The sequence below is a fragment of the Narcine bancroftii genome, chromosome 6 (genome assembly GCF_036971445.1).
Source record: "Narcine bancroftii isolate sNarBan1 chromosome 6, sNarBan1.hap1, whole genome shotgun sequence".
NCBI lineage: Eukaryota > Metazoa > Chordata > Chondrichthyes > Torpediniformes > Narcinidae > Narcine > Narcine bancroftii.
In genome coordinates this window covers 232,600,592-232,612,974 of record NC_091474.1, presented here as the reverse complement: position 1 = coordinate 232,612,974, position 12,383 = coordinate 232,600,592, and the positions used below count along the sequence as shown (strand labels likewise).

The following is a 12,383-nucleotide window of genomic DNA, read 5'->3' as shown; positions in this document are numbered from 1 at the left end:
CACCAGAAAGGGAAAAGTGAGTTGGTTCCAAGTTGCATGGGGAAAAGAGTGGGAGATGTAGGATAATGGGAATTTTTCCTTTGGGATGAGATCAGGGTTGCTATGACCTATCAGAACACAAAAAAAGGACCCTGGCAAATAGCGACTATTCCCACAGAATAAACCTCTTCCTGTAAATTTCCTGTGATTTGCAATCGAATATAAAAGTAGGAGTTGGGTATTTGGTCCCTTGTATCTCCCTGATCTTTTGTTGCTGGTATCGACTCCCAACCAGATCAGGCTCCGATTACATTCGACCGATTTGACCACCTGTCCCCATGTGCCGACCACAACTCCCTCCCCTGATTCCACCATCATCATTCCCACTCCCTCGTCTCACGTGAATCACGTGAATCTTTTCTCCAACTGCCCGACCTCCGATGGAAATCAGTGACCTCAAGCCTTGTGTCAATTCCACCTCCCAACACTTGTCCTTCTCTCCCAAGCCTCTTCTGTACCCGTGACCCTAAACTGTGACCTGGCTGCTTCTGCCAGTCCAAAGGACCCACTAAGCGACCTTGCTTGCTGTTGAATTTCATGAAACGGGCAGCAGGTTTCATTGGCCGGTTGTACAGCGATGGTGGTACCCAAACGACCTCTCTGAACTAAGATGAAAACCTCACCTTTATTTACCTCCCAAGGCAACGTGTTCCATGTTCTGCAGCACTCTGAGTGATTAATTTCTCCATCTTTGCTTGAATTTAAATTCTCCTTTGTCTTTCCTTACTCAAGGAAAGAGTTTCTCCCTCCCTCCACTCCCCCCCCACTCCCCCCCCCACTCCCCCCCCCACTCCCCCCCTTCAACTTGTGACTTCCTGAACCAGGCAGCTTCTGCCCTGAATGGAACTTGCTTCATTGCTGGACTCTCTCCACAGGCAGTATTTCCATGGATTTTGTACTGCATGGCAGGATTATTGCAAACATTTTATTTGTTCACAGGGTGGTAGCGGTTAGCACCGCGGTATTACAGCGCCAGCAACCTGGGTTCGAATCCGGTGCTGTCTGAAAGGATTTTTGAACATTCTCCCCATAAACTGGGTTTTACCAGGGTGCTCCTGTTCCTGCCCACTCTTCAAAACCTACCGGATTGTAGGTTACATGGGTGTAATTGGGTGGGATGGGTTTCATGGGCCAGGATGGCCTTTAACTGTGCTGTAATTACGATGAACAAGATGTGCTCCACACCAGGGTCATGCCTAGCGCGGAATGCCACACTGACCACCGGCTGGTTCGCTGCAAGCTCAACCTTCACTTCAAGCCAAAGCCCAGGAACAATAAAGCCCCCAGAAAGAGGTTCAATGTTGGAAAACTGCAGTCAGACGAAGCGAGAGGAAACTTCCAGGCAAACCTCAAAGCAAAGCTCGACGTTGCAACCCGCCTCACGGACCCGTCCCCTGAAACCCTCTGGGATCAGTTGAAGACTACCATACTGCAATCCACTGAAGAGGTACTGGGCTTCTCCTCCAGGAAAAACAAGGACTGGTTTGACGAAAACAGCCAGGAAATCCAGGAGCTGCTGGCAAAGAAGCGAGCTGCCCACCAGGCTCACCTTACAAAGCCGTCCTGTCCAGAGAAGAAACAAGCCTTCCGTCGCGCATGCAGCCATCTTCAGCGCAAACTCCGGGAGATCCAAAATGAGTGGTGGACTAGCCTCGCCAAACGAACACAGCTCAGCGCGGACATTGGCGACTTCAGGGGTTTCTACGAGGCTCTAAAGGCTGTGTACGGCCCCTCACCCCAAGTCCAAAGCCCGCTGCGCAGCTCAGACGGCAAAGTCCTCCTCAGCGACAAGATCTCCATCCTCAACCGATGGTCAGAACACTTCCAATCTCTTTTCAGTACCAACCGCTCAGTCCAAGATTCCGCCCTGCTCCAGCTCCCTCAACAGCCCCTAAGGCTAGAGCTGGATGAGGTTCCCACCCTGGATGAGACATATAAGGCAATCGAACAACTGAAAAGTGGCAAAGCAGCAGGTATGGATGGAATCCCCCCAGAAGTCTGGAAGGCTGGCGGCAAAACTCTGCATGCCAAACTGCATGAGTTTTTCAAGCTTTGTTGGGACCAAGGTAAACTGCCTCAGGATCTTCGTGATGCCACCATCATCACCCTGTACAAAAACAAAGGCGAGAAATCAGACTGCTCAAACTACAGGGGAATCACGTTGCTCTCCATTGCAGGCAAAATCTTCGCTAGGATTCTACTAAATAGAATAATACCTAGTGTCGCTGAGAATATTCTCCCAGAATCACAGTGCGGCTTTCGCGCTAACAGAGGAACTACTGACATGGTCTTTGCCCTCAGACAGCTCCAAGAAAAGTGTAGAGAACAAAACAAAGGACTCTACATCACCTTTGTTGACCTCACCAAAGCCTTCGACACCGTGAGCAGGAAAGGGCTTTGGCAAATACTAGAGCGCATCGGATGTCCCCCAAAGTTCCTCAACATGATTATCCAACTGCACGAAAACCAACAAGGTCGGGTCAGATACAGCAATGAGCTCTCTGAACACTTCTCCATTAACAATGGCGTGAAGCAAGGCTGTGTTCTCGCACCAACCCTCTTTTCAATCTTCTTCAGCATGATGCTGAACCAAGCCATGAAAGACCCCAACAATGAAGACGCTGTTTACATCCGGTACCGCACGGATGGCAGTCTCTTCAATCTGAGGCGCCTGCAAGCTCACACCAAGACACAAGAGAAACTTGTCCGTGAACTACTCTTTGCAGATGATGCCGCTTTAGTTGCCCATTCAGAGCCAGCTCTTCAGCGCTTGACGTCCTGCTTTGCGGAAACTGCCAAAATGTTTGGCCTGGAAGTCAGCCTGAAGAAAACTGAGGTCCTCCATCAGCCAGCTCCCCACCATGACTACCAGCCCCCCCACATCTCCATCGGGCACACAAAACTCAAAACGGTCAACCAGTTTACCTATCTCGGCTGCACCATTTCATCAGATGCAAGGATCGACAATGAGATAGACAACAGACTCGCCAAGGCAAATAGCGCCTTTGGAAGACTACACAAAAGAGTCTGGAAAAACAACCAACTGAAAAACCTCACAAAGATAAGCGTATACAGAGCCGTTGTCATACCCACACTCCTGTTCGGCTCCGAATCATGGGTCCTCTACCGGCACCACCTACGGCTCCTAGAACGCTTCCACCAGCGTTGTCTCCGCTCCATCCTCAACATCCATTGGAGCGCTCACACCCCTAACGTCGAGGTACTCGAGATGGCAGAGGTCGACAGCATCGAGTCCACGCTGCTGAAGATCCAGCTGCGCTGGATGGGTCACGTCTCCAGAATGGAGGACCATCGCCTTCCCAAGATCGTATTATATGGCGAGCTCTCCACTGGCCACCGTGACAGAGGTGCACCAAAGAAAAGGTACAAGGACTGCCTAAAGAAATCTCTTGGTGCCTGCCACATTGACCACCGCCAGTGGGCTGATAACGCCTCAAACCGTGCATCTTGGCGCCTCACAGTTTGGCGGGCAGCAGCCTCCTTTGAAGAAGACCGCAGAGCCCACCTCACTGACAAAAGGCAAAGGAGGAAAAACCCAACACCCAACCCCAACCAACCAATTTTCCCTTGCAACCGCTGCAATCGTGTCTGCCTGTCCCGCATCGGACTGGTCAGCCACAAACGAGCCTGCAGCTGACGTGGACTTTTTACCCCCTCCATAAATCTTCGTCCGCGAAGCCAAGCCAAAGAGAATTACGATGATAAAAAAAATTGAAAAGGATAAGGCTGTTGGTACTTGCCTCAGGCAAGAACCATGCAGCATGCATACAGGCCCTTCAGCCCATTCATGGCATGCTGATCCCATTTCATTCTGCTCGCATTCCCATTGATTCTTCCCAGGTTCTACCATTCATCTACTCAATGTCACCCAAACCAATGAGCTGTCTGTTAGCTTCAGGAAGGGAAAACCCAATGTGTACGATCAAGTGATCATTGGGGTAATCAGAGGGGGAGCAAATTTCAATTCTTGGGAGTCACTATCTCGGAGAATCTTTCCTGGAGCCACTAATGGCATCGTGAAGAAAATACATCAATGCCTCTACTTCCTCTGGAGTTTATGGAGGTCTGGTCGGACTTCAGAAACTCTGGAAAATTTCAACAGATATCTGGTGGAAAATGTACTGACCAGCTGATTCACGGTCTGGTATGGGGACACAAATACCCCTGAGTGTAAAACCCTGCAAAAGGTAATGGACGCAGCCCAGGACGACACAGGCAAAACCCCTTCCCACCATCGAGAACATCATCGGAGGGCAGCAGCAATCAAGGATCCACACCACCCAGCACACACTCTGTTCTCACTGCTGCCATCAGGAAAGAGGTGTCGGTGCCACAAGACTCGCACCACCGGGTTCAGGAACAGCTGCTTCCCCTCCACCATCAGACTCCTCAATGACCAACTCAATCAGGGACTCATTTAAGGACTTTGACTTGTGCACTTTATTGCTTGTTTTTTTCTTCTTTCTGTATTGCACAGACAGTTGTTTAGATTTGTTTATTTGTTTACATGTGTACATTATATACAGGTTTTTTGCACTACCAATGGGTAATTCTGCCTGGCTCACAGCAAAAAAAATCATTTGTGTTCTCTTGACAATAAATCTGAATCTGAAATCATCTACATACTAGAGGCAATTTAGGGGATTACCAATTAATCTGCTAACCACACAGCCGTGGGATGTGGGCAAGAAACTGGGGGAGACTTGCAAGGTCACAAGGAGAATTTAAATTTAGACATACAGCACGGTAGCAGGCCCTTCCAGCCCACAAGCCCGCCTCGCCCAATCACACCCAATTAACCTACAAGCCCCCAAATGTTTTGAAGGGTGGAAGGAAACCGGAGCACCTGGGGACACGCAGACACAGGGAAGATGAACAAATTCCTTACAGACAGAGCCAGAGACCCGGGTTCGAATCTGGTGGCTGTAACAGCATTGAGCTAACTGCCGCACTAACTGTGCCGCGCTAATGCCCAGTCACAGAGAGAACATGCACACTCTGGTCACGCAGCACGAGATATCAGGACTGAACCCAGGTTGCAGGAGCTGTGTGGCAGCTGCTCTGCTGGTTGTACTGCCCCGCAGGCTGTTCAATTTCTTCTGTACCAAATGGAATGCAATTCAGCTGACAAAATCACAGTGGTAGTCACTTCCAAGTTTTTCTTCCTTGTTATTAGAGACTGTTACAACAGTGACCATGTTACAGGAATAATTTGTTACTTGTAAAGTGCTTTGCGAATTTTGGCGTTTTCAAAGGCATAATATGAAGAGAATATCTTTTGACACTAAAATTAATGGAAAAACTTGGTGGTTGAGGGTATTCTCATGTGTTTTACAGCTGGCAGACAGGCCCTTCGGCCCAACTCACCCATGCTGACCAAGTTGAGCTGGTCCCATTTGCCTGCATCTGGCCCATATCCCTCTAGATCTTCCCCCTATCATATGAATGCTATAATTGAACTCGCCTCAAGCACTTCTTCGGGCATTTTATTCCACGTCCTCACCTCCATGTGTGGGGGGGAAGCTTTGCCTCTCGAGTCTCTTGTAAATCTTTCTGTCTTTGTCTTAAGCCTCTACCTTTCAGTTTTAAATTTCTTCTCTGGTGAAAAGTCTCACTGTGTTGAGGTTATCTGCCTTGGAAGATGATGAACATCTCCACAAAGTTGAGGGCTGGACTCTCATACTCCCATCCCACCCCAGTCCCAGTGAGGTCTTTATGAATCTCTTTGGCACCCCTTTCAGTTTAAATGACATCCTTCCAATTGCAAGGTAAGCAGAACTACACACCCTATTGCAAATTTGGCCTTACCCATGACTTGTACATCTGTAATGTGCTGTCCCTGCTCCTGTACTCAATCCCTTGACTGATGAAGTCAAGCGTGGCAAGCATTTCGCCACCCTGTCTTGCCCATACCACCACTTGCAGGGAACTAAATACCTGTACCCCTTGGTCTCGCTGCTCTACAACATTCTCCAAGGCCTTTACAAATTGTGTGCTTGTTTAACTTCCTAAAATGCAGCACCTCACCATTACCCAAATTAAGATCCATCTGCCACTCTTCAGCCAAATGACCCATCTGTTCAAGAGTGAAACACAAATGTCTGCAGACGCTGTGATTGTAGATAAAACACGGAGATGCTGGAGGAACTCAGCCAGGCTCGCAGCGTCCATAGGAGGCTCAGGCCCGAAACTTCAGTAATACATCTTTACCTTCTATGGATGCTGTGAGACCGGCTGAGTTCCTCCTGCATCTTTGCATTTAGACATCTGATCAAGATCCATTTGTAATCTTGTGCCATGATAAAATGTAATTACGGTTCTAATAATAGACTGTCAATAGAAGAATGCTTGGTTGCCTAGTCATAGAACATAGTACAGGACCTCGAGCCCATGATGTTGTGCCAACCCATCGCTACCTAAGAAAAAAAACATCTCCCCCTCCCTCATAACCCTCTATTTTTCTTTCATCCATGTGCCTGTCTAAGAGTCTCTTAAATGCTCCTATTGTTACAGTCTCCACTATCACCTCTGACAATGCATTCCAGGAGCCCACAACTCTGAGCTGAAAAAAAACTTAAACTGGCGTCTCCCCAGTCATTGAATTTTTTTTAATAGAAGAAGATGCTTATTTCAAAACAGAATTGAACTAAGATGGTGTGAGGTTTCCAAACAAGTTTGATTTTCATTTAGGTGTGTGCTTGGAACTGGGCTCCAGAGGACAGATGGCAAAGCCTATGGTCATTCTTCCATTCATGAAATACGGGGACTTGCACAGTTTCCTGCTGCGCTCAAGGTTTGAAACAAATGCTGAGGTAAATATCGAAAACTGTGTAAAAAAATGTGCTGTTATTTGTGACACTGTTTGCATTTAGCTCTGAGAATAATTAAAGCATGCTAATTATCTGCCTACTGAATAGGCCCCATTGTTACTAGGAAGGCAATAGAGAAAGTCAATAACCTCAAATATCTGCCTGTAAGATCATGTCTGCTGATTGTTTATGCAATTGCTTAGTTTATAGCTGGTATAGCTAATGAATTTATTGTCATACGCATTGTACATTAAGCATGTGCACCGAAATTCTTGGTGCAATTGAACGGGTACTTTGTAAAAACAAACTACAATAGTATACATACTTGAGGAAGGATGGACTAGCTTTGAAGGCGGTACAGAGGAGGTTCACCAGGTTGATTCCAGGGACGAGGAGAGATTGAGTCATTTGGACTGGACTCACTGGAATTTAGAAGAATGAGGGGATCTTATAGAAGCATATAAAATTACGGAAGGCCTTGATAAGATTGAGGGAGGTAAGTTGTTTCCATTGACTTGGGAGACCAGAACTAAGACATAGCTAAGACTAGTAAATTAAGATGTATTAAATTAGTGACAGAGATGGAGGAACTGCTTTTCCCAGAGGGCGGTGAATCTGTGGAATTTGTTGCCCATTGAAGCAGTGGAGGTGACCTCAGTAAATCTATTTAAGTCAAGGTGGGATAGATTTCAACATCATCAGGAAATTAAGGGGTATGGGGAAAAGGCAGGTAAGTGGAGATGAGCCATGATCACTGCCCCTCCTCCCTTTCCACTAATCATCCCCTTGGTGTCCACTCCTGTGTCTCCAGGAAACTACACCCATTCTTCCTCCCTTGCCACCGTTCAGGGCCGCAAGAAGTCCTTCCAAGTGAAGCAAAACTTCACTTGTGAATGTGCAAAGGTCATCTAGTGCATTTTGTGCTCCCATTGTGCTCTCCTCTACATCAGAGGTAGACCGGGAGATCACGTGGTTGAGCACCTTCACTCTGTTTGCTGCAATAGCACTTTGTTCCCAGTGGCCAACCGTTCTAATTCCACACACCATTCCCAAACCTACTTGTCTATCCTTGGCCTCGATTCCTGCCACACAGAGAGTAACTGCAAATTGGAGGAAGCACACTTAATATTGCACCTGGGCACTCTCCAACCAGACGTCATTAACAGCGGCTTCTTCAGTTTCTGTTAGACTCTGCCCTGAGTCTTTCCTTATCCCTCTGTCTCCTTTCCTCCCGCTCCTCATTTGTTTCCCTTCCCTCTTTATTTCAGAGAGCTTCCCCCCCCACCCTATTTCCTCCACGCTCCCATCTATATCTGTGACCTTTTCCCTCTGCTCCTCCCCCTGCTCCTTCCTCCTCTCGATTCCTCTCCTCTCCTCCCTCTATCTTTTTATTCAGGTACCAAGGGCGGAGGCCCTTCCTGTTCCTGCTGCATGAGACCTGCTGAGTTTCTTCAGCACTTTTGTGCATTGCCTCACTTGGTTGTCTTCAATGGATGAAGGGCCAGGTCTACCAGGATCAGAGCCTGCATTTACTATGTATGAGGAGGGTAAGAATGATTGAGAAGGTGACTCATTCATGGGCAGATCAAGGACGTATTCAATGCATGCTGATTAATAATTCTTCCTTATCAAAATACCCAGGAAGTATGAACAAAATGACACCCCAGAGGCTTTTTGGTTTTCAGAAGATACTTCCAAAATTGTCATGCAAAATACACTCATCAATTGCAGAATCATCAGGGCATTCAGATCAATTAGGGGATATGGGGAGAAGGCAGGTAGGTGGAGTTAGGTCATAAATTAGATCAGCCAAGATCGTATTGAATGGCGGAGCAGGCTCAATGGGCCATTTTTGGCCTGGTCCTGTTCCTACTTCCTATGTTCCATTCTGCAAGAGCAGTCTGTTATGAGTCCAGAGGACCCATAAACCCAACATCAATAGATATTCACCAAGACAAATGGTTTCTTCAACAAAAGTTGCTTTAAACATGAAAACACAATTACACTTTAACTTAACTAACCTAACTTAACCCCTTTCTAATTTAAGTGCATGTGTATGTAATGTGTGTGTAAGTTCAGAAATGTTCTTTGGTTCACTGTCCAATCTCACTTCTCATTCCTCCAAGTTCACTAGTTGCAGGTAATTCTGTGCACAGAATTAGAACATTTATAAAATTCACCAGGCTTTGGTGCTTGAAAGGTAAATGGTTACCACTCAGGAAGGTTCTTGTCAGTTTTCAGAGAGAGATTTGTTGTTCCAGGATATCCACAACTGATTCCTTTTTAATTCGCCACTCCAGTGTCTTGCTGACGAAACTTGCCCCCTTCAGGGTTCTCCAGATGATAACCTCTTTCTTTCGGGTCACTACAGAGTTCCTTTTTTGTTTCTTTTATTCCAAGTGAAACATTAGACAGCCAGTCCTCTCCTCTTGCATGAACCACAAGGGCTTTGACCAGGCCAACTCCCCAATGGGGCTTTCCACAAGCTTGCCAGCTTGTCCTGTTCCAGTCCCAGCTACTTCTGCTGGCTGTAATACTGTAGAAGTGATCTCTCTCTCTCTCTCTCTCTCTCTCTCTGAGAGAAAGCCTGTTTGACTCTCTCTGCTTGCAAAACCACAAGATCCTCTTAGAACATGTCCAGACAATCTGTGGCTCCAGCGAGATCTTTCTGTTGCCTTTTGTAAACAACGTCCATTAGTGAAGTCACTTGCGCACTCTCCAAAGCTCTTGCAAAAGCTGTGGAGCCAATATGTCTAGCATTAGTGGAGCTCCAGTATTTCAAATAAGATCTGTTTTGAAGTGTTTGTATGTGACCTGCCCTCACAAACCTTTCCCAATTTGTCTCCCAAAAACTCATCTATATACTCTGTCATAAATCCCACCATTCCTTTACCTGTTCCCAGGAACCAGGTCATTTTTTTCTCTATCAATTTTCTTCTGAATGTCACAAGTGAATTGCTTTCCATCGCTCCCTCTGGGTGTGGATTCCAGTTTTTTTTTTAGAAGTAAAATAAAATGTTGCCAAGTAGTGGTCAGTACCTAAGGCTGTGAAGTCCTGAGCTTATCCATTTACCTGCTTCTTGTGAATCAGCTGTAGAGGGTTGCAGGGAAGATGGTTTGTGTGCTCAATCAAGTGGCAACATGGAACATGGCAGCACTGTACAGGCCCTTTAGCCCATGATGTTGTGCTGACTTCTGTAAACCAACCCCACAACAATCTAATCCTTTTCACCCTCACACCCATTACCTTCTATTTTTTTCTGAGATCCATGTGCCTGTCAGAGTCTTTTAAATGTCCATTTTGTACCAGTCTCCACCTCCAACTCTGGAAATGCATTCCAGACACTCACCACTCTCTGGGTTATTTTTACAAACTGACATTCCCCCCTAAACTTTTCTCCTCTCACTGTAAATGCCCTTTGGTATTTGCTTTTGTCGCCCCAAGAAAAAAGGTGCTGGCCATCCACCCTATCTATGCCCTTCATAACCTTGTATACATCTGTTAACGTAGGCTTTTAATTGACATAGAAACTAAAGTTTGTGCCTCTTAATCACGATGTCCGTGTCCTGTAGTTCAACTTTTATTTGTCACATCATATCTAGTATACACAGGTGTTTTTATGCGAGCAGACAGGTTAACTCCAACGTACATACAGCTGTGCAAAGAGTACAATTTACAGAGAATAGGATTACAAATGTAAAGAAAGATCGATAACTATCAAGCAAGAGCAGCACTGCTCTGGGGTTCATTCAGGAGCCTAATAGCTGTGTAAAGAAACTGTCTTTGAGCCTGTCAGTGCATACTGTCACACTTTAAAGTCTAGTTGTTGAACCTGTTCCTCAATGGGAGAAGAGAGTGTGTCTGGGTGTGATGTGTCCTTCAGTCTGTTTCAAAATAACCTGAGAGTTAACAGCCCACAGTTTCTCCGCTGAAAATTTAACTGGAATGATACATATCCCTCCATTCCCAGCATCTTCATGCAATGCTCTATATTCCAATGTCTATCTAAAGGCCTCTTAAACATTACAACCGTATCTGCTTCTGCACAACTCCTGGCAGCCCATTCCAGACACCTACTCCTCTCTGTATAACATCTCCTTTAAACTCTTTCCCTCTACACAGCCCACACCCACCTGAAATCCCTGTCCTGTTGTGTTCGAAGATCCTGATTGTCTACACCACACATGTCAAACTCAGGCCCGCGGGCCAAATTTGGCCCATGATATAATTATATTTGGCCCACAAGATCATATCAAATATGTATTAGAGCTGGCCCGCTGGCCACCGCGCCAGTATAGCGCATGCACAGCTAATACTACAAATCCCAGAATGCTTTGCAAATGCATTGGCGTCAGCCCACTAATCGCCCCCACCTCCTCTTTACTTACATTAGCATCTGCGACCTGTCACCCAACTCACATGTAATAAACCCCTTACGAAAAATGGCCAAACCAAAGATAGAAAACAGGACCTTTCAAGACAGGTGGGAGGCAAACTCTGACCCCAGAGTTTGATGAACTTGCATCTAAGAAGAGATGCCAAATATCTGGTTTAGACCCAGGTGCATCAGAATAAATCACAGTGTAGCAAGCTAAGCTTGGATTAATATTTTCTTTGGTCAACTTTAGACTGTTCATAGTTGAAAGATTGGATTTTCATTGAAGCAAGTTTTTTTTTGACTTGTTGGCTTGTGAAAAAAAATACATTTAAAAGGAGCTTAAAGACTATAGAGAAATATTATTTATTGAATATTTTATTTCTCATTTCTTCTGGAAAGAGTTTAACCAAAACTATTATTAAACATTTATTTTAATAAGAAAAAGTTTAACATTACATATGTTGAAAGAAGAGAAAACATGCAGATGTTGTTGAAAATTTTCAATAAATATTTAGTTTGGCCCACGACTTAGTCCAAGTTTTTAATTTTGGCCCTCTGCGAATTTGAGTGTGACACCCCTGGTCTACACGATCTATCGGCCTAATCTTATTATAAACTTCTATCAGGTCTCCCCCTCAAGCTCTGACGCTCTCGGGCAGTGGTTCTCAACCTTTTTCTTTCCACTCACATACCACTTTAAGTATTCCCTATGCCGCAGGTGCTCAGTGATTAGTAAGGGATTACTTAAAGTGATAAGTGGGTGGAAAGAAAATATTTGGAAACCTCTGTTTTGATCATCCCTAATTGACTCATTATGTACATGGTTTCAGAACTCCAAAGGTAATGAGTCAATGACAATTTTTCTCAAGCAAAATATTTCAGTAACAATTGGGTCTAGAGCAGAGATTCTCAACCTTCCCTTCCCACTCACACACCTTAAGTAATCCCTTACCAATCACAGAGCAACAATGGCATAGGGACTACTTAAAGTGGTACGTGAGTGGAAAGAAAAAGGTTGAGAACCACTGCACTAGAGAAACCCAAGTTTATACAACTTCTCCTTATGTTATGGCTCATACTCTCTAATTCTGACAGGGTTAGCAAAGTGGTTAGTGCAATGCTATTACAGGGCCAG

The 12,383-nt window shown here is 45.6% G+C and overlaps 1 protein-coding gene across 2 annotated transcripts in view; it reads left to right on the top strand.

Moving 5' to 3' along the window:
• Positions 1-12,383, top strand: part of mertka (c-mer proto-oncogene tyrosine kinase a) — a 213,495-nt gene that overhangs the window by 180,761 nt on the left and 20,351 nt on the right. For both annotated transcript variants that reach the window (XM_069887682.1, XM_069887683.1), the window contains one exon: positions 6,751-6,872. In XM_069887682.1, coding sequence (XP_069743783.1) covers positions 6,751-6,872 — 122 coding nt within the window. The remainder of the gene's footprint in view (positions 1-6,750; positions 6,873-12,383) is intronic.